We start from the raw sequence: 25,012 nt of genomic DNA on the forward strand, positions 1-25,012 counted from the left end.
CAACTTAATCAAGTGCTTTCCCCGCCGCCCTGCCTGGCAAAGACCAATTATTACTTAACATGTGCGTTATCTCAGGCTTTTGTGCAGATAATAAGATCAGAGGTTTGTACCCCTGGGATTTCCCCTTTCTTTCCTGCAAAACCGTGGGGTGGGGTCACTTTTTTCACACTCGGCTTTACTATGCAAGAGCTAGTCCCGAAGTAACTGCCTTGATGCTTCTGCCCTTAGACCTGAGCGAAGGGCCCATTGGGATTTTGCTACTGAATTCCCTCCGGAGCTGTGTCGAGTCTTTCTTTTGGGGCCTCCGGGTCAAGTGCCTTCCTTCTGTCTCGGTCTCCTCCATCCATTGCTGTTACCGACACAACCAGGACTCAGACAGAGTGCAACTCCATGCCGGTAAGGTGACAGGAGAGCAAGCTGGCGTGGTGCGGGTGAGTTACCTGGCCTGGAACTTTAGCTTGCCCTCACCTCCACCTCAGTTCCATTAGATAGTGTATTCCCCCTTGACCACACAGCAGGGAGGAAAGGAGTGAAGCAGGAAACAACATGTTTCCATGGGAGGGCATGTCATGCCCAGCACGTGCAACAACAAACAACCAGGTGGACAGTTGTGATCACCTTTTCCTTGGGGGGCATTATTTTCAAATATACTCATCCTTTTGTTGTCAAGGCAAAAGCTGTTAACACAGACTGGGAGTTGGCCGGGGTGTGTATAGATGACAGACCTTGGATTAGACTGATGCATTGCTTTATGGTTGTGTTCTATTGATAGATTCATCCTGACCTATCCCAGGAGCTCAGGAAAGTTTATATCAGATTTAAGGAAAAGGAAAGGTTCCTCCTGTGCAAGCACCAAGTTGTTGCTGACCCCTAGAGGGACGCCACTTGTGCTGGCGTTTTCATGGCAGACTGTAGCGGGGTGGTTTGCCATGGCCTTCCCCAGTCGTGACTACCTTTCCCCCAGCAAGCTGGGTACTCATTTTATCGACCTCGGAAGGCTGGAAGGCTGAGTCGACCTGAGCCAGCTACCCGGGACCCAGCTTCTGCTGGGATTTAAACTAAGGTGTAAAAAAGAACTCTAAAAATATTACTGGAATAACAACCGGTTAGAGAACTTACAGTGCAATCCTATCCATGTCTACTCAGTAGCAGGCTCCATGAAGTTACTCTTAGGTAAGAGGGTATAGGATTGCAGCCTATGAAGGAAGGTTACAATAGCTGGGATTGTTTAGCTTGGAGAAAAGGTGCCTAAGAGGAGACAAGACTGAGGTGTACAAAATGATGCCTGGGGTGGAGAAACTGGATAGGGAGACATTTTTCTCCCTCTTTCATAATACTAGAATGGGGTCATCCCATGAAGCTGACTGGTGGGAGATTCAGGACAGATAAAAGGAAGTACCTCTTCACACAGGGCATAGTTAAATTATGGAATTGGCTACCACAAGACACAGTGATGGCCACCAATTTGGATGGCTTTAAAAGGGGGTTAGATAAATTCCTGGATGAGAAGGCTATCAATGGCTACTAGTCCTGATGGCTATATGCTACATCCAGTATCAGAGGCAGTGTGCCTATGTACACCTGTTGCTGGGGAACATGGGTGCGAAGGTGCTGTTGCACTTGTGTCCTGCTTGTGGTTTCCTGGCTGACAGCTGGTTGGCCACTGTGTGAACAGAATGCTGGACTAGATGGACCCTTGATTGGATCCAGCAGGGCTCTTCTTATGTTCTAATGCTTTATAAGTAGGAGCAGTTCTACCTGCACTGAGCAGGGGTTGGACTAGATGACCTCCAAGAACTTCCAGTTCTAAAATTCTATGATTCTTCTGCTAAGGGTGTCTTGCCCAAGGGCCTTCCAAAACCTGGAGCTGGCACTGAGCTTCTGATAAAAAAATGGGGAGGGGCAGCACAAGAAATGAACAAGGTGCCTATACGGTGAATAGATGCTCGTGTACATTGGCATACATTCAAAATTAGAGAAAGGGAATATAGATAAAGGAAGAAGGCTTGGAAAATAAAAGGAGGGGGCAGGATAGCGGTCAGTGAAGAACCAATCAATCACTGGGAAGTCTCTTCCTTGCCGAGGAAGGACACATTTTCACACAAATTGCAGCCTCCACCTGGAGGTGCTGCTGGTTCCCACAAACGGAATCCCTGTGTGAGCAGCAGCTCCCACAATGGTCCCAGAGGCTGCTGCTGGTTGTGTGAACTGGCCCTTTGTCTGCAATGCCTTACATAGGGCAGGCTGTACTGGCAGATGGAAACCAAACATGCACACGCAAACCACATTGCCGAGATCTCTCTACCAAGGCAACCGAAGTCTTAATGAGCAGGTTTCATTTGGTATTTCCCCATCTTTGCTCCTGTAGATGGGATCCTGACCTTTTTGAAGAACAACAAGCCAATGGACGCCCTCTGTGTCCTGGGTCTCACCCTTGCTGACCTCTACCCATGTGAGACGTGGAGCTTCACCTTCAGCAAGTTCTTGCCAGGCCAAGGTTTGCATTATATCCCGCAGTCTTTCCAAGGTGGCAACAGGGAAGGGGAATTATTATCGTTTATTTATGATTACATTTATATCTTGCCTTTTTCCCATCTTGCAAGGAACCCAAGGCTTACATTCTCCTACATTTTATCCTCCCAGCAACCCTGTGAGGTAGGTTAGGCTGAGAGTTAGTGACTGGCTCAAAGTTGGCTGCATGGCAAAGTGGGGACTAGAACCCAGACCTCCCCAGTCTTAGTCCAACACTCTAACCTCTACAGCACACTGGGTCCTCGAATTAACCCCCCCCCTTCAACCCAAAGGGATTTGTCTAAGCAACACGACTTAATGGGAATGGAGCGACTGGGATGGAAACAGGCTCCTTGCATGGGAGTTGCCCCATACTAAGAGTTGCCAGTTGCCCCATACTTCAAAACATTGCCCTCTGTTCCCAGACTTCATTTCCCAGTGGACATCACAGATGCTCCATATTCTAGACACTGCAAGGCTGGAATGCTCCTTATATTTCAAATGCTGACCTGGTGACCGAGTGTGCGAGGGACTGTGGGTCTGTGGTTGAGCCTGTGCTTGACAGGCAGAAGTTCCAAAGTCTCCCCCTGAGACCCTGCCAGTCAGTTAGACAATACTGGCCTAGATGGACAAAGAGCCTGTCCGGGTATAAGGCAGCTTGCTGTTTTCTATGACTTAATTTTGAAAGTACGTGGCATCTGATGATGGCTCAGTATCACCGCGATCTGTTAATCCTAGAAAGAGAAGCTGATGGTTTAATGCTTTAAGCCACCTGTCAGGAGCGCCCTGGCAGCCTCTTTCAGTACACTCCAATAGCCAACAAGACACAGATGAAAGGATTATTTTCAAGGCTTTAATCCTTTTACAACTTAATGACTCTATCAGATGCTATCACCAGCGACTAAGCAATGAACAGCGGAGTAGCCTATGCTCCGGGTAGTCAGTTGGTCCCCGTTTGAAGGAGAATCACTTGAAGACCCTGAACTTATGGGCTAGGGAGAGATCCTCCCTCTTTCCCTTGGGTCCATGGGACGCGGCCGTTGCTTGCGCGCCAAATGGGCGCTATGCCTCCTTTCCGCGCCCTCCATCGCTCATCGCTCCCTGCGTCTGCGTCGAGCGTCCAGCAAGCCCCCCTCCCGCACTCTCTCACTGCCTGGGTCACTGTCTATCTCAGGAATGCCAGTAGGAGGAATTTCTGCCAGCTGCTGTGCCTGTGAGGGATGAGCTGGCTGCTCTCCCACCAATTGCTGATCCTCCTCAGAATCAGAACTGCTCTGGGGTTCTGTCGGCTCAGTTTCCACCCTGACACCACCCTTCACCAACCTGGTGCTCTTCAGATGTGTCGGGCTACCATTTCCAGCATGCCCATTATAATTCCCTTCATCCCCAGCCATTGGCCATGCTGGCTGGAGATGATGGGGGTTATAATGGCAGATGGAGTTGTAGGCCAGCATGTCTGGAGGGCACCAGATTGGGGAAGGCTGCTTTAAGCTAGAAGTATCGATTAATTGTTTAGAACAGGGGTGGGGAACCTCTTTCAGCCTGAGAGCCACATTCAATTTCAAAGAAGCTCTTGGGGGGCTGCATTCCAGTGGTGGGCACTGCCAAAGGCAAAGGGGGTGGGGCCAAAGGCAAAGGGGGTGGGGCTAAAGTACTACAAAAAATAATATATTGTAGCTGAAAGCTGTTGCTGCCAGTAACTAATCCTTAGAGGCATTTCAGCCTTTGAGAATGGGGGGAAAACTGTGCAATCGGTGACTGGGGGAACCCGGAGGGTCAGATGTGGCCCCCAAGAGGACTGTATTTGGCTCCTGGGCCAAATGTTCTCCACCCCTGTGTTAGAATACTGAATAACACTGGGTGTTTCCAAATGAGGATATTATTGTGCAATCACTCTGCCTCATTCCTGGGATTTTTAGTTGGTCCAGACGTCTTCGGCTTTCATTTGTAACCCTGCCCCTCCATGTTTCCCTTCTGCTTCTTCCAGTTTTCTTTTTTCCCTTACCACACAACATCTGTTAAGGAGGCAAAGATGGATTAGCTATGCAGTGCCTTTTGATTGGTAACACTAGGACCCCACCGTTCCAGAAGCAATTGCGGGTTCTCTCTCATTTCCTCCTATCTGTGGAACTCCTCCTCGTGTGGTGCCATCTGCTGCTAGGTTTCATTCGATTTGCACTGCTGCTCAGTGCTATGTGGGTTTTTATTTTATATTGTAGTTTTAAACTTGTATGTGTTATTTCATCATGTTGTATTTATGGTTTTAATTGTTGTGAACCACCCAGAGAGCATTGGCTATTGGGCAGTATAGAAATGTAATCAATCAATCAATGTCCCTCACTTCCTTTAAACCCCAGCCCTAAACCCACCTTTTCCATGAAGCCCTTTCTGACCCCACACCCTGTCAGTCTTGATCCCAACCTGCTAGAAAGGGTGTTTGCACACCAACATCTTCTAGTGCTATCAGTCCAAAGGCACTGTGGGGCTATTTCATCTTTCTCTCCTTAACAGATCTTTTTCTTTTAAGAGAAAAGACAGAAGAAGTGGTGGGAAAATGAGGGAAGGTTACAAATGGAAGAAAACATCATCTGGCCCTCCTGTAAAATTCTGTGAATGAAGCAGGGCAATTACAATAATAGCCTCGACTGGAAGCACCCAAATCTGAGCACTAGTGACTACTTTTGCTTGCATTCATCCCATTGCCCGCGCTGCTCTCTTCCCTCCATTTGCCCTCCCACTGCCAAACTTGAGATTTTAAGCTCCTTGGAGCAGTAGGGAGTGAAATTGAATGACGAAGCCAGATCCTGAAAGGCAGCAGACAAATAGTTCCCCCCACCCCACCCCCCGCTTCCCGTACATTTTTGAATGGCGTAATTAAGAGTGAAACAATGGTGGATTGTGAACCTCACATCCTGAAATCCTGCCAGTTCTTCTGCTATTATGGAGTTTTCTATAACCTCCTATTCCAGTTCCTTTAACAGACACTGCATGTGTAATGTGGTGGTGATGTCGGTGAGGCTCATGGGGTGGTAATTAGCTGGACAGGCTTTAGACCCCTCTTTATATAGGGCCATGATTATGCTGGTAAACCAACCAAATGAACATTGGGCAGGTTGATGAAAGAAAGTTGAAAAGAAGTGCAAAAAATAGGAGCCTACCAGTTAAAATGGTAATTTAATTGGTCTAGCTCTGCTAATGATTTTATGCTGCACTTTTATAAAACCTGCTGCTTTTTACTGTTTGATCTTTCTGTTTTTAATTGCCGTTTTGTAATTTTGATTTCTATATTGTAAGCTATGCTGGGAATTGAGTCAGCGAACTACAAATTTACCAGCTGCCCCCCCCACACTCCCTATAAATAATCAATTGGTACTAACCTCCAATGCTATAATATCTCTTTGCTATGCACATTATAAATCCAAGCCATAATCATCGTAAGCTGCAGCTCCCTCTTGCTTAATGAGCTAATTTTTGGGAGGTTTAATAATGCTGGAAACAGATTTAAAATCATATCTTTGAAATGGCTTAATTATAAAGCCGATGACTCACATATACACACACAGATGTGTAAGGGTGGCTTTCCTGTGTAGCACGGATGACTGGGCGTTTGTGGAAACAAGACTGACCTCGCTGACCTCTCGTTTCCTCTCTCTGTAGAAGTGGGCGTTTGCAGCTTCGCCAGGTTTTCTGGCGACTTCCCCCACGTGGGTTGTACCACTTTAAACCCATCTCCATGGAGACAAGAAGCGCACGATGAAGTCGTGGAGCAGGCCAGAAACCAGGTGCTGCTCTTCAACATGCTGGAAATGCTCCAGTGTTGCAAGGTGAGATGCGCACCTGTCCAGTGTCCACGAAGCCATCGGTCGGTTGCAAGAGCACTTGGTCTGCATACAGGCTCAGTCTGGTAGAGGCTGGTGGCTTCGATGTCAGTGAAGTGGTGAATCCGCTCTGGGTTTCAGTCAAAACCAGTCAGAGCTCTAAAGGAACTTCACACTTTGAATAGATCCTTTAGAGTTCTGACTGAAACCCGGAGCAGATTTACCACCCTACTGACATCAGAGCCACCGGCCTCCACTAGTTCAGCCGATGGCATCTCCAATCGGAAGGACTTCAGGTAGCTGGGAAAGGGAAAGATCCCTCTTGAACTAAGTGCCCGGGCAGCCACTGCAAGCTAGGAGCAGACAACAGTGGGCTTGATGGACAGGGAGTTTGACCTGGCGTAAAACAGCTTCCTATGATCCAAACCAATTAACTGACCCTTAACATGGGACCTGCGTTTCTCCATGACATTTTATTTTATTTCAAATTAAAGTTAACAAAATAAAGGCAACGAAAAGAACATACTTGATAGATCAAGATCAATCAAGAAACAAAGGATTTCACTCAATGTAATTCTTAGTCTATAATCCAAATGCTCATGGAGCATCTACAGTAAAACGGACTAAGTCAGAGCTCAATACCTCACATCTCCCCAACCTCACAGTATACTCAAGGACAGTAATGAAGCCGTCCTGGTTGACCACTCAGTGTATCTGGCCAAGCTAGGCTTTACCGAGGCCCCGTTTCTGCACTGGGACCCATGCCTTCCCAACCCTAACCCAAGCCTGAGGCTCAACCCTAAGCCTGACGTGAAACTGAAACATCTCCCCATCCAAACGGTATACCCAAAGACAGTAGGCAAGCTGTCCTGGTTGACCACTGAGTCGCAGCCAGCATGGCCAATGGTTAGAAATGCTGGGAGTTGTAGTTCAAAACAACAGAAGGGCACCAAATTGGGGAAGGTTGTGATGGTGCAATATTTCATGGGTTACTGCCCATTTTGCTTGACGATCGGATGAGAGAGCGTGTAGTAGTGGGTTGGACTCTTTGGACAGGCGAGATGAAAAAATGTGCAAATAGATTAAGAAAGTAAAATCCGAATATATTCAGCAAGCAGGTCAAACCATGGAAGTGAGCACGATCGTCAGGAGTTGGTCCGTCACCCGGTCAGTTTAGATCCAGGTCTCACAGGTCTCCCTAGCAAGCGTTGTGCTGTGTTTCCTTGGTCCAAGTCAGTGTTAATTATTTACAAATGTTATTTATACAATGTATTCATAGCCTTTCTGCCTAGAACAAACAAAACTGCGGTTTGTAGCAATGATACCAACTCAGACCAGACAGAACAAACGGTGACAAATCTGTCTGAAATGAATTCCCCGTTCAGCGGTGTGACACTCATTTGCCTGTGAAAACCTCTGGCTCGCATCTCATGCGAGCAGTTCCATGAAGTTAACCCAATTCTAGCTGAAATGAATGGGAACATGCAGTTACAAATCATTTCCTCGCATTATTGTCAGGTTTGCCGATTCCACGTATCCGTAAGGAACGCCACGTAAAAGAGTGTTTTTTACATGCATCCAGGGCTCTCTCTGTAATTGTAACTACTGCCGCTCTCACAATGAGATAGGTCTCTTTTAAGCCTAAATAGTGTCTTGCATTGTCAGTTTGGGGATTTGAAGCAGGGCTGCAGCCCTTGCTGGACTGCACCACAGTAGACTACAGGTGTTGGAGTCACTTGTTTGAACATTCCCCCACATTAAAAAATTCCCTCCCTGCAGGTGGAAAAGTGGAGTGCCAGGGAGATAGCTATGCTAAAATCTGACATGCTAGTTTTCAATGTGTAGATCGTTTTTGACTTGAAGGAGAGTTCAAATATGAAAAACCTCGACCTGAACTCTTGGAATAGTACAGTGCAGGAAGGGCTGAAGCTGCCTACTACTTCTGCATGGTTGAACTGGCTCTTGGAAAGCTCATCTGGAGAAAATGAAAGGCTGCAAAAAACAAAGCGGCGGGGTGCCTCACTGTATGGGGACAAGTAGAGAGAGGGGAAAGGGAAACAGAATTCGCCCAAGGCGAGGAAGAGAAGCGCAAGGGAATGAAAGGCCTGATTTATTCTTGGTTTTTCAAATGAAAGGTCACGTGCCACGAGATCTGTCGTCTCATTGGTTTGGGAAACTGTCGTTGGCTTCAGTGCATCATGCAAGGTGCCTTGAGTTTGGATGAGGTTCTGCTGCGGCCGCTGGAACCCTGCCCAATATGCCTTCGGAAGCTGCAGTACGTCGTCGGCTTCAAGCTCATTGAGCGCTACAGGGTAAGAGAATCCAGGAATAGTCATGGTCGTTTTCCTCCTTTCTGCAAGGCAGGATAATTTAGTCTTTGGCTCAACACCGATCAGTTTATAATCCCCACCAGAGGGTATCAGAAGCAAAGAACAGAAAAGGTGCCTGTAGAGCAGAAATTCTGGGTGCCACTGGCTACAGTGGTGTGATGGGTGGCTTCCAGGGAAAAGCCTTTTCTGTAGCAGCCCCACATCTGTGCAATGTCCTTCCCGGAGAAATCCACCTGTATACATTTAGATGACAGATTAAAACCTTCCTCTTCCAGCAGGCATTTGAACTTTAATCTCTTGCTCTGGTTATTAATTTTAATTAATAATTAAATTGATTTAATTAAAGATTATTCATTATTAATCAACTCCTTAATGTTTTAAGTATTTTAATACGTTTAATACTGGTACTTCAAGGGCGCAATCCTATGCCTGTTATAGACAGAAAAAAGTCCTGCAATTCCTAGCATTCCCCAGCCAGGACTTTTTCTGTCTAAACAGGCATAGGATTGCGCCCTTATTGTTGTATGTTTTCTTTGGTTATTTTGTTGTCATTGTTTTGGTCTTTTATTATTATAAGCCACCCTGACAGCAGACGGCATTTGCCAGTTGGGCGGTATAGAAACCCTATAAACAAACAAACAAACAAACCAATAGGCGGCTCAAACAAGTGAGCCAAGCCATGTATTATGAGGGGGAAACAAAAACTACTCGGTTACTAGCCAATCTGAATTAGCAGAATGTGTCCTCATGACTATAAATATGGTGAGATCAGCCTGTACATGCACTCTGTGGACCTCCTAATACAAGTCCTGTTCTGGCCAGGTTAGGCACTGAATTTGGCACCGAACAAGGGCTGCAGGGGACTGAGCGTAAGCAGGGGTCATCCAGCAGCAAGGAGCAGGTGCAGGTCCCAGATGTAGCAGGCGAACCCTGCAGGATATATGAACACTCTAGGGAAGATGGTTGATGCTTCTGTCTGAGCTGAACTAGCGCTTAAAGAGCCAATTGGGCCTGCTGAATGCCCAAGCCCCACCCTTTAAGGAAGAGCCAGAATTTAAAGGGGCAGAGTCCTAACTTGCAGCCATGCTCTTCATTATGGCTTGGTGATCTCCACCTTAGAGGGAAGAGGAAGGGACTGTGGGGCAGAGGCCAAGTTGTGGATTCTGATCCTTGGTGCGAGAAGCCTGAACTCTCAGCCTATTGGGCAGAGTCAGGCGTCAAGTCCTCTTCCTCTGGATAATCTGCAGAACGCTCTCCCTTGGTGTGGGTGTCTCAGATCCTGCAATGAGCAGGGTGTTGGACTGGAGAACCTCCAGGGTCCCTTCCCACTCTATGCCTCTATGGACCTTGAGCTGGCTTAGGGTTGGGAACTCCGGCCTTAGATTTGGCCTCCTCCGCCTTAGATTTACTAACTGGGTTGTGACAGCAAAGCATGAATGTAGCCTCCATATGGCAAGCAATCAGGAATCATGCAAGCATGGTGTCACCTTGCCAAAGACTCTCAGCTCACGTTATAGCAGGGGTGAGAAACCTCAGGCCTGGGGGTGAAATCAGGCCGTCTTGGGGGCCTAATCAGACCCTCCAGAGTTCCCTAGGCTGCTTCCTGGCTTTTGTGCAGTTTTTGCTGCGTTCTAAAGATTGAAATGCCTCTCCTAAGGCTGAGTTACTAGCAATAAAAGCTTTAAGATATAGTATACTGGCATTTTTGGCCCCACCCCCTTTGCCCTTGGCCCTGCCCACCACTGGAATGTGCTCTTGAGAGCTCCTCCAAAACTGAATTCGAGCTGAAAGAGCTTTCCCACCTTACAGTCACAGAAGCAATTGTGTTAATATCTATTGGCAGGGCTGTGTTTATTCTGTGAGTCCTCGCAACTGCAACAGAAGAACGGAATTTGGTACTGGGGTGAAGAATCCCCGAAAATCCCATTTTAATATGTTTTTTCTAAAATTATAAGTTTCTAGTTCTTATGAGCTGCACAAGTTAAAAAAGGAATGTGAGGGCGTTGGCTGGCAAAGTCTCCAAATCTAGGATAGCGCTCAGTAAGACTTCGGGTGAATTGCTTCGAAAGGAACGTTGGTATTTACTATGATACATTCATTTTCTGCTGTGGATGGAGGATGTCCTTATCTGTGTTGCTCCTCCCACTCGCTCCGATAGGCAAGAACATGCAAATGAAGTGAAATGCCCTCTCACGTGGGAGAGCAACCTACTTCCAGTATGGGAGATGTCTCAGCCTCAAAATTTTTCAGTAACTTTATTATTAAAAACCTCCAGAAGAAGAAAACTAATTAAGGAATACTGCCCCACCCCCCGCAGTGACAGATTACGGCCGGGCAGGCAGGATATCCTCCATCCACTGCAGAAAATGAACGTATCATGGCAAGTACCATCATTCCTTTTTCCTGCAGTGGATATCCTTATATGGGACATCTAACAGCGGTGCCTAAACTGGGAGGGTAAGTTGCTGCTAACCCTAATAATCAAATCACAAGCACCTGTTGAAGCAACCTCCGGCCGAAAGATGCTTCGGCTGAAGCAAAGGTGTCTATAGTGCCTCACAAAGGAAGACACGGATGTCAATGTTATGGCCCTGCAAATGTCAACAAGGGGGGCATTGGTCCCCAAGGCAGCAGAGGTGGCTGCACTCCACGTAGAGTGAGCGGAACTCCCCCTAGGCTGCGCAGAACCAGAAGTATCATAACAAAGGAAAATGCAGGCCTTCATCCACCGCACCAACATTGATTTGGATACCTTCTTGCCCATGATGGAAGGCTGAAAAGAAATGAAAAGAAATTCAGAGACACAAAAACCTTTAGTCCATTTAAGACAGATCTTAACGGTGCATTTTTTGTCCAACGTGTGCCATTCTTTCTCTAGGGCCTGATGTGGCCTAGGACAAAAAGATGGCGGAATGATTTCCTGTGCCCTGTGGAAAACAGAATTGATTTTAGGAATGAAGGTTGGATCCAGGCAAAGTCCGTCCGCATCCTGTTGGAAAACACATAGTTCCTTTCTAGTTGATAGGGCTCCCAACTCTGATATCCTACAAGCCGAAGTGATCGCTACAAGAAAAAGGACCTTCCAGGATAGAAACTTCAGTGAAACCTTTTGTAGAGGCTCAAAGAGGGGTTTGGTAAGGGCTTAAAGAACCTTATACAGATTCCAAGTAGGATAATGTATAGGTGGTGGCTTCAATAAGGAAGCACCCCTCAGGAAACATTTCATATGGTGGTGCGCTGCCAGGGATCTATGACAAGACCCAGATAGCACTGAGGATAAGGCTGTGATCTCTTTTGAGAGCACTGGGCTGACAACCTTGGTCCAACCCATTTTGCAGAAAGGCCAGGACCACACTGATGTCGGCTGTGATCGTATTCTCTCTTTTCCTCCTGCACCACCTGCAAAAGGCTCTCCACATGAGCTCATATATCCTATTAGTGGGATTTTTGTGGGAAGATAAGATAGTTGATACAATTCTTGTGTCGTAAACCCTGTGTTCTAGTGCTAACCTTTCAAAAGCCAGGTGTGGAGTTGTAACCAGCTGAGGTCTGAATGGAGGATTTTTCCTTGACATAGAATATCTGGAGCTATTGGTAGAGGCCATGATGCCACCGAGAGGTGTAGAAGATCGGAGTACCAGGCCCTTCTTGGCCAGTTTGGTGCCACTAGGATCACATGGACCTGCTCTGTCTGGATTCTGTGCAGGAGCAAGCTATCACAGAGGTTGGAGGAAAGGTATACAGCGTGCCTGTAGGCCAAGGAGCAGAAATGGAAACTGTGTCTCCTGCACCCTCCCCCGCATACCTGGAAAGGAATCTTCTCAACTTGTGGTTCTCAGGAGATGTGAACAAGTCTACCAAAATGTTGAGCTATGGCCTGAAAGACCACCAGATTGAGGCTCCATTCTGTCTGGCTGATGTCCTGTCTGCTCAGCCAGTCTGCAGTGGTGTTTAATGCATGCTTGGCTGACAGGGAGATGAGATTTGTCTCCGCCCACCATAGGAGGTGGTCTGCCTCAGCCATGAGAGTGCATGAACTGGTCCCTCCCTGGCGATTCACATGTGCCTTGCCTGTCATGTTGTCAAGCACCGATCAGGTGGCTGAAGGCGAGAAGAGCCAGATGGATTGCCCTCAGCTCCAGCCAGTTGATGCTGTGTAATACTTCCTCTGGGTTCCATTTCCCCTGAGTCCTGGCAGATCCGCAGTGGGCTCCCCAACCCCGAAGGCTGGCATCTGTTGTAATTTGGAATGAGGGGCTCTCTCTGAAGGATCGGCCCTTGAGGATTGTGGGGGAGAGGCACAAGATCAAAGACTGACCTCCAGCGATAACTGTACTGGTATGTGTCTCTGGGCAGCTATGTCCTTCTGGAATGGGAAGATAAGCCACTGAAGGGGCCTAGCATTTTCCTGGCCCATGGTACACAATCTATGGTAGCAATCATGATCCCCTGCAACTGCACTAGGGCCATCAGGTCTGCGATGGGATTCTGACGGATCAGTCTTACCGTGGTCTGGAGTTTTTCTGATCTCTCCATTGGAAGGTGGACTATAACTGCTTGTGTGTTCAGGACCACCCCGAGGTGTGCAGTTCCCTGGAAGGCCAAAGTTGACTTTTTGTGACATTCACCAGGAAACCGTGTGACCAAAGACATGGTAACGTCCTGTGGACAAATTAAATTCCCTATTGAAGTGGGGGAGACCTGATTAGAATATCGTCAAGGTAAGGATAGAGGTGAATCCCCTGCCTCCGCAGGTGTGCCACTAATGCTACCAAGATCTTTGTGAAGACCCTGGGGGCAGAGGAGAGACCGAATTTGGGGGGGGGGCTTTGTATTGATGGTGCTTCCCCTGATAGGCAAATCGCAGATATTGTCCATGAGCCGGGTGAATTGGAACATGCAAGTAAGCTTCTGTGAGATCTAGTGATGCCAGAAAATCTCCGGACTGAAGAGACTCGAGGATGGTGTGGAGTGTCTCCATCCAAAACTTCTTCTTTTTTATGAACCAATATACACGTTTCAGGTCTAATATCGTCCTCCAGTCCCCGTTCTTTTGGGGGACAATAAAGAATATTGAGTAGCAGCCTTTCAATCTTTCCAAGGATGGCACTGGCTCGATCGCTCCGATGTCCATGAGATGAGATATGGCCTGCAGGACTAGGTGGTGCTTCTCCGATTTCCTGGGCTTCGGGGAGGAGATGAAAAAATTGTGGAGTCTGAAGAAAGTTAAAAACAGAGCCCTGTCTGATTGTGCGTAACACCCACTGATCTGTGGTGGAGACTTCCCATTGGTGATAAAAGGACTGAAGCCTCCCTCCCACTGGGGGAGCTGGATAGTCATGCTTGTTGCTGTCTCCAGTGACCCTTAGGGGATATATTGGTGGGGGGATCTGTTGAACCCCTGGTTCTGCTGTTGCCTGTGTAGGGATCCTGCCCACCCCAGGAGGACTTGAACCCTCTGCTGTCTTGGGATCTATAGTTTTGGCGAAAGGAATGAAAGGAAGACACACACCCCCCCGCCGTGAAGAAAAGGCTTATGCTCCTCTTTCTTGGAGGTGGAGGGTAGGGCCTTTGTCTTATCCTTTGTCTCAACAAGGACTTCTTCCAAAGAATCCCCAAACAGCTTATTGCTCCCAAAGGGACCCAGGACCAAGTTAGATTTTGAGTGTGCATCTGCATTCCAATTCCAATAGCTATATTTGGTGTCTGACTGACACAGCTGCTGCTTGGGCTCTGGCAGCAAATTGGACAGCATCCAAGCTGGCATCGGCCATGAAGGCCTCTGACTTAAGCAGTTTATTAACAGCCTGGTGGAGTTTAATATTATTCCCTGGAATATCTTTTAGAATGTCCTTCGCCCAAATACAGGAGGCCCTGGCCATGATCGACACTGTGGAGGAGGCCCGTATTGCTAATAAGGCAGCCTCATGGGCCCTACGGAGCCGCAGTTCCCCCTTTCTGTTTTCTGGGTTCTTGGGGGTATCATCCCATCCTTTGAAGATAAGGTGCCAGAAACAAGGGTAGCCATGGGGGCATCCACCAGGGGCACTTTCAATTTGCCCATCACCTGTTTTGGCAAATTGTATAACTTTTTTTTTGCAAAGAGCTTTTTGGCCTGGGTAAGCCTGGATTATCCCCATTCCTCCTGTTTTACTTCCATAGAGGTGCTTGGGAAGTGAACAACAGAAAAGGGTGGGGAGTGCTCAGGAAAAACTTCTGCCACCCCCTCTGGAAGATCAGAGTCCTTTTTCTTTTCCTGCCCCCTTTCAAAATTTAGGGCCAGGGTCTTCACGGCCTTATTTAATCAGAAGTCCTCACTCTGAAAAAGCCTCTCTGAGGCTGGGCTTTTGGGTAGGGACTTCCTCAGCTGAAAGGCCTCCCTGCTCTCCCTCAGACATGAGTAGAGAAATGGATGCCTCTGAATCCAATGATCTGGGGGCAGGATGGACATTTCTTAGTCTCCTTTTGGGTAAAGGGGAAGGATCTTCTGTGGACTTGTGTCTGCTGCCCCTTGCAGAATAGGCCAACCTATGAGGAGGCGTGGAAGGGGGAATGGCCTGTTTGTCCCATGTGGCTTGCTCAAAATGGTGGCCATGCCGAGAAGGGTGGGAACAAAAAAGGCGGCGGTGCTTCCATGAGGGAACAGCCTCTATGCCTGACTGGGGGGAGGAGGGAAGAGAAGAGGAAGAATTCCTTTCCTGGACCCTGTTATCTCTCCAACGCTTGCTCCCAGCTGGCTTTGAGGGGAGGCCCGAGGACTTATCCCAGGCGCTGGCTCGCTCCGGGGGGTTATCCGGGTGGACTCCCTCCCTTGCGACAATTTGCTGGGTCCATCAACAGAACGCTTGGTGAAGTGCTTGGCCATCAGTGATGGGTGGTGGGAGCGAATTGGGGGCAGCTGGCTGGGGTAGGGGCCCCTTGGGACTTACCCCATCTGAGTCCTTGGATTCTGCCCAGTCCCTGAGCGGGGTCAGGCCTGCCTTGCACCTACTAGGCCCACCTGTGCTTAGGAGGGCAGGCGCTGCTTTGGCCTGTGTTTGGCTGGTGCCGGATGGAGTCTTATTCAGCCAGACAGACTTGCTCCCGGAGGTCCCCATGGCCCCTTCTATAGGTTCCACAAAAGAGTCCCCTGACATTCCAGGGTTGTCTATTTCTGAGGTGGAAGTCAGGCATTGCGAGCGCAGGCCTGGTCACCACTGCAATTAGGAAACCTCCTAACTCTAAAAAGGAGAGAGGAAAGTTTGTCTGTCTGTTTCTAAAAGGGGGAAGGTAGAGAAGGACAGAAAAGGAAGAAAGAGAAAAGAAGTGCGGCAAACTATAGCTATAAAGGGCTGAAGAAAGGAAACTCCTATAAAGGAGAGCCTGAGGAGCTACTCCAGCCGCCTGCTCAGAGCTGAGGCAGGAAATGAAATTGGAGGTAGGTTGCTCCCCCATGTGAGAGGGCAGTTCAGTTAATTCACATGTTTCTGCCTATCGGAGCGAGTCGGAGGAGCAAGCTGTATAAGGATATCCTCCTCCACTGCAGGAGAACGTGCACATTTTGTTTGCATCATGTATTCTGCTTAGGGAAGGGCTATGCATGGCACTGAAGTCCCATCCTGTGACTGTTGGAGATCAGACCCAGCCACCCAACTATCTCCAGGTGTCGAGATTTCACCATGCATGGTCTGCACACACTTTCAAATTGATCTCTGCAGCCATAAGGGCTAGAAACATTTTTTCTTCTTACAAAAAAAAAAAGAGAGAAAAAGATAAGGTTGTTACGATGCTGGATTCACAGCCAGTACAAAATTCTGTATGTACGCACGTTGCACAGACAGCCCTGATTATTACTGCAGTGCTCTGAAATGGCAACAGAAGGAATCTGGTTTTTGGCGGGTTTGTTTGTCTTTGTTCTTTGGCACAGAAACTCTATGCCTGGATGCAAACCATTTCGTCTACCTGGCTCAGCCAAGAATCGAGCGATCTGTCTATGTCAGAGGACATTTTGCCACACAGCGCAGACTCCGGCATGGGTTATGAGAATGACTCCGAGGCGGTAACGTCCCTCTCGGAGCCCCTGACCCCAGACACTTGTAGCCAAGCCATTTCCACCTTGCAGGATCTCGACCTTGACGAACAGTCATGTTCTCTGGCCGACGCACCCAGCCAGGAACAGTTGGCTGGTGCCCTCAAGCCCTCGGATATGATTAAGGAGTACACGATGTGGCTCGAGATGTGCATTGCCGCTCTCGAGAAGGACGTATCTGAGGGGGAGGTTCTGCAAGTGGACCAGGCCGTAGATGCTCTGGCACGGTGGGAAATGTTCACGGGACGTCTGCCTAACACCCGGAGAGACCTGCCTTTTGCCAGTGACAGTCCAGGGCTGAGAAAAGTCCTGGGAGACAAGTTCTCCTCTTTGAGAAGGAAACTCAGCTCCAGGAAACTGGCGAGAGCAGAATCTTCCCCCCGTCGGTGGAAATAGGAAGAGACCTAGCCCTGTTCAAGACACTTTGCCTGTTTCTAAACATTTTTTCAGTGGGTTAAATGTGGGTTTTGTTAGTCTTGTTTCTTCTTGTTATGCCTCTCGTCTGTTTCACTGCAAGTTCTCATCGTTTTGTCAGAGAAAGAACCAAGAACTTCCCGAGTGCAATAAAACAAGCTTCTTCTATTGGTGTCTTTTATTGTCCTTCCTGATGCAGATCCTTGGTTTGCTGCATCCAGACACAGACATTCTTAGCAGGAGATTCATTTCTTGTAACTTCATTGAACACCAAGGGGTAGGTGAGAAAAGTTTACAGCTATTGAAACCTGGGAGATCAGAAAGCTAACTTCCATTGGAGATGGATGACCAAATTCTGCATTCTCTTGTGCAGACAGTGGTTCATAAGCCAGACAGTCAGTGCTGGCTGCAGTTTTTGTGGGGCCCCTGGGCAAGACACCTTCAGTGAGTCTACCTTCTCACCAGCATTGTTGCCTGCTGCTGCTCCTCCGCTTCCTCATCACTGCTACCCCTTCCTTGCTTGACGGCAGAGAGCCAGTGAGCAAGAAATCAGTGGCATCTACTGCTCCTCCTCCTAACCACCACCATTGTCTGGGCCAGAGCGGGAAGCAGGTGAACGAGTAGGTTGCCATGGTGAAGAGGAGGATCAGGTCCAGGAATTCTTGTCAGTGGGCCCTCTGCTGGGCTGTGGGCCCCTGGCAGATGCCCCATCATGTCAACCCTTGACACGGGCCCAGCAAGAAAGTGTATTTTACTGCACTGTCCAATTCCCACACAGGTCGACAGGCTCTATAATAAAGTCAGCACAAGCTTCACTGATGTGAAGTAGTGAGGGTGTCTCAGCTAAAAGGGCCATGCATTTATGCATGGTCAGACTATTTACATTAAAAAATCAGAGAGCCTTAGAAAATAATATTATTTTCCCTACTAAGTCCATAGTTTTAAAACATCTGCTCTATTGCAGGGATGGACTGACAAATCCTTGTGGTCCACCAGTGTGTTTTTAACTGCACATTTAGAAGCCAGGAGTGTGGACTGGGGATTGCTCAGTAATTAAGGCACAACCAGTGGTGTGGTGAAGCCAGAGCTCAAATAGTCGAAGCACCCACACTTTTTGATTCGCAGGGATGATGATGTCATCTGCTACTCTGCTCAGGCTTTCCTGTTCCCTCTAAACTTAGTTCCAGTCCTCACAGTAGCTGGGGTGGTGGGGAGGTGTGGCAAGTTGATTTTTCCAGCAACAATATATTGTTATGAGCTATCCCTGTTGAAATGCGAAGTGTTTTGAGAAGGCTTGGTCTCCAATGGACAGTGAAGACCAATTTGGTTCACAAAAGACCTATAACACATGCACGCACGCACAGGTATAGATCAACACAGCTGCCTGCATTTTTGGACTCTCCTTGGGGGTGTAGCTCTGTAGAATGTCATGATGAATGCCAGAACTTTGCCATTGGGCAAAGCTAATTTGTGGTGACCAATTTAAATAAAATCACTTTTAAGTAGTGCCTTGCTGGATCCCATCAAGGTCCACCTAGTAGAACATTTGTTGCAAGAATCCCAGGCACTAGTTGTCTAACCAATGGACCATGCTTGCTCCTGCTGTCATGCATTCTCTGTTGCTGCTTCCTCAAAATATATAAAGCCATCCTCAAAAGCACAGAACTGGATCCAGCCCAGGGAAAGAGCATCACAGTTCCAGGTGGAATAAGTACTGATTTGTTAGGAAGATTTATACCTTGCTGCCTGCTTCTAAAGTAAAATGTTTCTTTTTCAAATTTTGTACTTCAAGGAACAATTTCCACATCAACAGTACATAAGTACTGTCTGACATAGGCTTCTATGACTTTGGCAGCTGGACTTTGTTGAAATGGTAGAAGCACCACCACCACAACCACCAGACACACACAAAATCTGGGGAAAGTGCCACTTCTTTTAACCCACAAGTCAGTCGCAGAGTATATACTCTGTGTGCATAAGATCTCAGGTTCAGTCATATCAATGATCTCAGGTTGAAGACTAGGCAAAGATTTCTGCCCAAGGTGGTGGAGAGCTGCTACAGGGATAAACAGATGTAATTTTGCAGAAGGCACCTTCATATGTTTATATAAGCCATCCTGCAGGGTGGTTGATATTTGCTAAAAGGGAACTGCTCTAGGATACCTAGAGCCATGCTAGATCAGATCAATGATCAGACTAAGCAATCTAATTTTTGTGAACCACCCCGAGAGCTTCAACTGTTGGGTGGTACAGAAATGTAACGAACGAATAAATAAATAGTCCACCATTGACCGAGTTCAGGCAGAGTTCACAACCCAAAAAGAAACCATGGCTTCGCTTGCTGGGTTGTTCATAGTTAACAACTCAGTTAAATCATAGTGCATGGTTTGCACATAGCATCAATCCACAATTCAACAACCCATAATTCAACGACAACCCATACTCAACCTGTACTCTGCATTGTCATTATGTGTAAACCAGGCCAACATCTTCTACTCTTAACACTTCCATGTTTTTCCACTACTTCTTTTGTGTATATGTGTGTGTGTGTGTGTGTGTATATATATACACACACACATACACACACACACATACATACACACACACACTACAGAAAATCCATTAAGGTGAAATATGAGAGACTAACTGCACAGTGCCTTCTGACTGGAAGCACTAGGAACTATCTGTCTGAAAGCACTCTAGATTTTTGAAATTGTGCTTTATGATGCACATGTGAAACCCACCCTTTCCTTACTCTGTATTAGGCTCAGGCTAATATAACACCTGTTTCAGCAAAAGGACTGGAAAAACAACAGCCATTTGCATCAAAAAATTCCTTCTCTTATCACCTCTTCTCTTATCATCCCACTGGAAACAACTGTATGTCATCATGAAGGTGCCACATCATGGCTCCTGTCTAAAGTTTCCCTATACTGAGAAGAGGTGGAGTGATATTAGGCTACCCGGTCCAGGCATAGGATTTTGTTTTCGGTCTTGAGAATTAAAGATATTTTTAGACAAGGAAGTTCTCCACTCTCCTCCCCCAGCCATAAACTCATGAGCTTTGTTTTATATATCAGTACTAGAATTCCAAGATTAAAGCATTGACCCATCCCCACCTCTCTGATAACATCACCTTCTTAAGGATCCAGCTATAAATAAGTAGAGCTCCTTTACCATGTCATGAAGCAGTTCAGAGGCATGCATGCTTTGTAGCATCCTGGCGTCCCCAGACACTTGAAGCCTTTGCAGCAGAGGAGAGGTTGATGTGGAAATTGTTCCTTGAAGTAAAAAATTTGAAAAAGAAACATTTTACTTTAGAAGCAGGCAGCAAAGTATAAATCTTCCTAACAAATCAATAAAACCATCTCAATCATAGTGTACAAACATGGGGTTTTGAGTTGCGGAACTTAGACAACCTCCGCACCAGAACTCCAGCACTTGCAGAGGATTTTGGGAGGAGTTCTAAGACACCACATCCCCAGTATGTGCAGGACACAGGACAGATGTTCCGTTGCACCGTTGCTCTGGTTGAACTGAGAACATGACTTGAAGCGCACCCCACACTCTCTAGCCTCTGCACATTGCAAAGGAAGATTAGTGATGGTCAACAAGCTCTCTTTCAAGGAGCTGTTCTGTTGTTGGTGGAAGCAGAGCTTCCTAGAACATAGTTTGAAATCTATAATGTGCAGAATTAGTAATTTTGCAGAGGCCAAAACAAAATGGCTTGGGAATACAGTAAGGCTGATGATGTGTGCGAGTTACTGGGTGAAAACTCCCCCCCCCCGCCCCCAAATAAAACTTCACATCTGGAAAACCAGAGTGAACCAACCTCGTTGCTGCCCCCTGCTGGTTGCTTAAATATTGCCGCTGTTTTAATGCTTTGTGGAAAATAAACCCAAACACTGCATATTTCTGTTTGGCACTTGAAAACAAAACAGCAAATAAATGTAAAATTCAGAATGCACCAGTGGAGGTGCGGAAAAGATCAGGGGAGGAAGAAAGAGAAAGAGAGAATGTTTTAAAAGTAAACATTTAGATTAGACAATTCCATTTTTATCACCGAGTGATAAAGGAGACGGGAGGGCAAAGATGTGTCCGCACCTCCCTCCTCAGCTAACAAAAGCGTTTGCAGCACCCTGGCCGTTGCTATGGCAACTGCTTTAGCAGGAAAGAGGATCTATCTAGCACTTCTTTAAGCAAGAACCGGTGCATGTGTGCGTGAGCGTGTGTGTGTGTATGTATTCACATCATGTTTTCCCAGAGCTTAATTTGGCACAGGGCTGAGCACTGGAACTAGTTTTCAATCTGCGGGTTCCTTACAAATCCAAGAAGAACAGGAGTTTCTATCAGCTCCCTGTTGTGTATTAAGAGTTGAGGGATACCCCTACATCCACAAGTTGGTTCCAGCAAGCAAGGCAAAGCAGCCTCACATGAAGGATCTAACCGGTGATCTATACCACTTCAGCAAGCAGATCAGGTGGGGAGAGTCAAACACTTGAATGTTCCCTCATGTAATATCAGCTCCTCCACGAAAACATTCAAAACTAGGAAAAAGTCAGAACCTTTCTCCCTGAGGTGCTGGTTTTCTAAGAGCAATCATAAGGGTGCAATTCTATTTGTTAATGTGGTGGTGGGGGGGATCAATATCAAGGAGGAAAAGACAGAATACCTGCATAATGGCTTTTGATCGGTAGTGCTAGGAGCCTATTATCTGGAAGCATCCTAAAAGCAGTGTGGGAGGTGGATGTAGAAGTTTGTATCTCTACTTCTCAATGGGAATCAATATGGAGACACTTGCCTTTCAAATGGCGCTTGCACAGATTAAGGAAGCCATGCTAAAATTACTGCATAGATGGCACCTAACTCCAACTAAATCACACCGCATGAATAAATCTTTTTCACCTAAAGATTGTAGGGAATGCTATGCAAAGGTTTTTGGTTTTTTTTTAAATTCATATGTGGTTGCACTGTCCTGTTTTGGCCAAGTACTAGAAACAAGTATTCCAGCTTATACCTGATGGGGCATCCACTTCAGAGGTCCGGAGCATTTTTGCTTTTGGCAGTCTTTGAGTCAAAAAAAAAAAAACAACACTAGTCCACAAAGACCTCAGAATGCAATTAGCTGTGGTTGGGCTGGAGATAGCAAAGTTTTGGAAGTGCTCCAAAGGGCTGGGTTGAAAGAGCTTGGCAAATTGCATTGGCTGAAACACTAACACACAAAATGAGGATGCTCAACGTGCTAGAAAAACACAATTTTTTGCTGATACATGGTACCTGTGTCTTGTATGTGTCATCTCCTCACAACACACCATCCACACCACTCCAATTCCCGAAGCTGCTTTTTGATATTTGTGAGACGCCTCATGAAGACTGCACAAATAAGATGGTCGTGGATTAAAGCAGAGGGAGAAGACCACTCAGCACTAGAATTATAGAATCATAGAATAGTAGGGTTGGAAGGGGCCTACAAGGCCATCGAGTCCAACCCCCTGCTCAATGCAGGAATCCAAGTCAGAGCATCCCTGACAAGTGGCTGTCCAGCTTCATCTTGAATGCCTCCAGTGTGGGAGAGCCCACTGCCTCCCTAGGTAATTGGTTCCATTGTCATATTGCTGTAACAGTCAGGAAGTTTCTCCTGATGTTCAGCTGGAATCTGGCTTCCTGTAACTTGGGCCCATTATTCCATGTCCTGCACTCTGGGATGATCGAGAAGAGATCCTGGCCTTCCTGTTTGTGACAACCTTTCAAGTACTTGAAGAGTGCTATCATATCTCCTCTCAGTCTTCTCAAGGCTAAACATGCCCAGTTCTTTCAGTCTCTCTTCATAGGGCTTTGTTTCCAGTCCCCGGATCATCTTGGTTGCCCTCCTCTGAACCCTCTCTAGTTTGTCTGCATCCTTAAAGTGCGGTGCCCAGAACTGGACACAGTACTCCAGATGAGGCCTAACCAGTGCTGAGTAGAAGTGAACTAGTACTTCATGGGATTTGGAAGCTATACTTCTATTCGTTGTTGTTGAGTCGTTAAGTCGTGTCCGACTCTTCGTGACCCCATGGACCATAGCACGCCAGGCCTTCCTGTCCTCCGCACTCTCCTAGAGTGTGCTGAAGTTCATATGCAGCCCAAAATAGCATTTGCCTTTTTTGCAGGGACATCATGTTGTTGGCTCATATTCAGCTTGCAATCTACAACAATTCCAAGATCCTTCTCACTTGTAGTATTGTTGAGCCAAGTATCGCCTATCTTTTAACTGTGCATTTGGTTTCTTTTTCCTAGAAACTTGCAGAACTTGGCATTTGTCCCTATTAAATTTCATTCTGTTGTTTTCTGCCCAGTGCTCCAGCCTATCAAGATCTCTTTGAATTCTGTTTCTGTCTTCTAATACCCTATCCTGCCCAATGTTGTGTAATTGTTGTGCAAATATTCTTCTTGAATATATGGAAATATTTTTTAGAAATAAAAATAATTTACAGCAGTGCAGAGGCTCATAAGACAAACAAGACAAGCGTTCGACATGTGTCAAAGAACAAGTACACAATACACACCTGCATGTTCTTATGTATTCCGTTTCTGTGCCCCACCCATGAATTATCCTCATGTGAAGTATCGAGAACAGTCCCCCAAATACGTAACGGGGCAGGAAGCATACCTCTCCAGGGAACCACAGGTGAACAAACCAAGCATTTGCTCAGATGCTGGGCTAATGGAAGGGCAGGATGGCAACTAGGAAGATGAGCAGTGGATAAAGGATAGGCCCCAGATTCTAAATGATGCTTGCTTCACAGAATAGATTGACTGGGGTGGAACCAGGAGTAATCTGTAAATTGCAGAGGTTGCAGCCACTTTGTTGTAGAATATAGTGAGGCTTTCTAGTTTTATATTTGTTTTAGATTTCAGGCTCATGAGCTAAAACGTTGAATAGCTGAGGGCCGATCAGCAAGCAAGGGAGAGCAAGCTGAATACCAAACTCCAGGTCACGCTGCAGACTGAGGGGTGGGGGTGAGAAGAGTTCCAGTTGTCGTACTGGTTGGAGCCACTTAAAATTACAAGCCATGTGCACACAGAGCTCCATTGTTATTCAGTATAATAGGGAAGAAAGACCAGGCCCCTCATGGCCAGTGCCTTCATTCTGAACTGGGAGCCTGCCTGTGAAATTCTCACGTCTCTCAGCTGCAGCTCACAAGGGGGCTTTTTAAATGGCCTCCAAGTGAGCACGGTGAGCTCACGCTTCAGGACTCGCACCACATACTTGGACCACACAGCTGAGAGCTCCACTGGGATCCCCACTAGATGCTGACTTCTTAAGGATTCCGAGCAATGGGAGACAAGATGCTTTGCCTTAATCCACCTTGCGTGTAAGTTTACATGATTTGCCTGCCGTCTCAAATAGTGACATGATGAATATGAGTGTTGATAGGATATCCTGAGTGAGCATTTAGTAAACCGACTGGAGAAAAGAAACTCATTTCTCACCCTTGAGGTGACTGTATGGATCAGCAACTGGAGCCCCCCCAAGGCCAAATCCAGAGTACCACCAGCTGGCCCCAGGTGCCAATCCAAAGGCAAAAGGGATGCACTGAGGAACAATGGCTGTGGGGTTGACTGGAAATCCCCTTCAAGCAGGGGGATGGCTTTCCATGCTCTCGCTGAAGTGGCCCTCCCTTTGTACAAGTTGTTGGCCAGAGGCCACAAACAGCTAGGCAGATTCTGTTACCTTGATCCCAGACTGCCTTCCTAGATGGAGTGGCTCATTCACACTCTCTCACACTACTCTTTGGCTAAGGCGGCTGTGCTTAGCCAAATCCTCCACATGGCATCAGAGCTAGCCCTAGCCAGCTTTGTATTCTTAAACCCAAAGCTAAAGCAAGTAG

General features: G+C 47.0%; 1 protein-coding gene across 1 annotated transcript in view; it reads left to right on the plus strand.

The window, feature by feature from the left end:
• AMZ1 (archaelysin family metallopeptidase 1) overlaps positions 1-17,309 on the plus strand; it is a 34,263-nt gene extending 16,954 nt beyond the window's left edge. Inside the window, exons 5-9 of the mRNA XM_084818271.1 lie at positions 229-396; positions 2,369-2,497; positions 6,169-6,335; positions 8,465-8,641; positions 16,566-17,309. Coding sequence (XP_084674397.1) covers positions 229-396; positions 2,369-2,497; positions 6,169-6,335; positions 8,465-8,641; positions 16,566-17,123 — 1,199 coding nt within the window. The 3' untranslated portion in view covers positions 17,124-17,309. The remainder of the gene's footprint in view (positions 1-228; positions 397-2,368; positions 2,498-6,168; positions 6,336-8,464; positions 8,642-16,565) is intronic.
• Positions 17,310-25,012: the final 7,703 nt, after the last annotated feature.

This window comes from Heloderma suspectum, chromosome 12 (assembly GCF_057233095.1).
Source record: "Heloderma suspectum isolate Gila_16-S chromosome 12, 16-S_ref, whole genome shotgun sequence".
NCBI classification, from domain to species: domain Eukaryota; kingdom Metazoa; phylum Chordata; class Lepidosauria; order Squamata; family Helodermatidae; genus Heloderma; species Heloderma suspectum.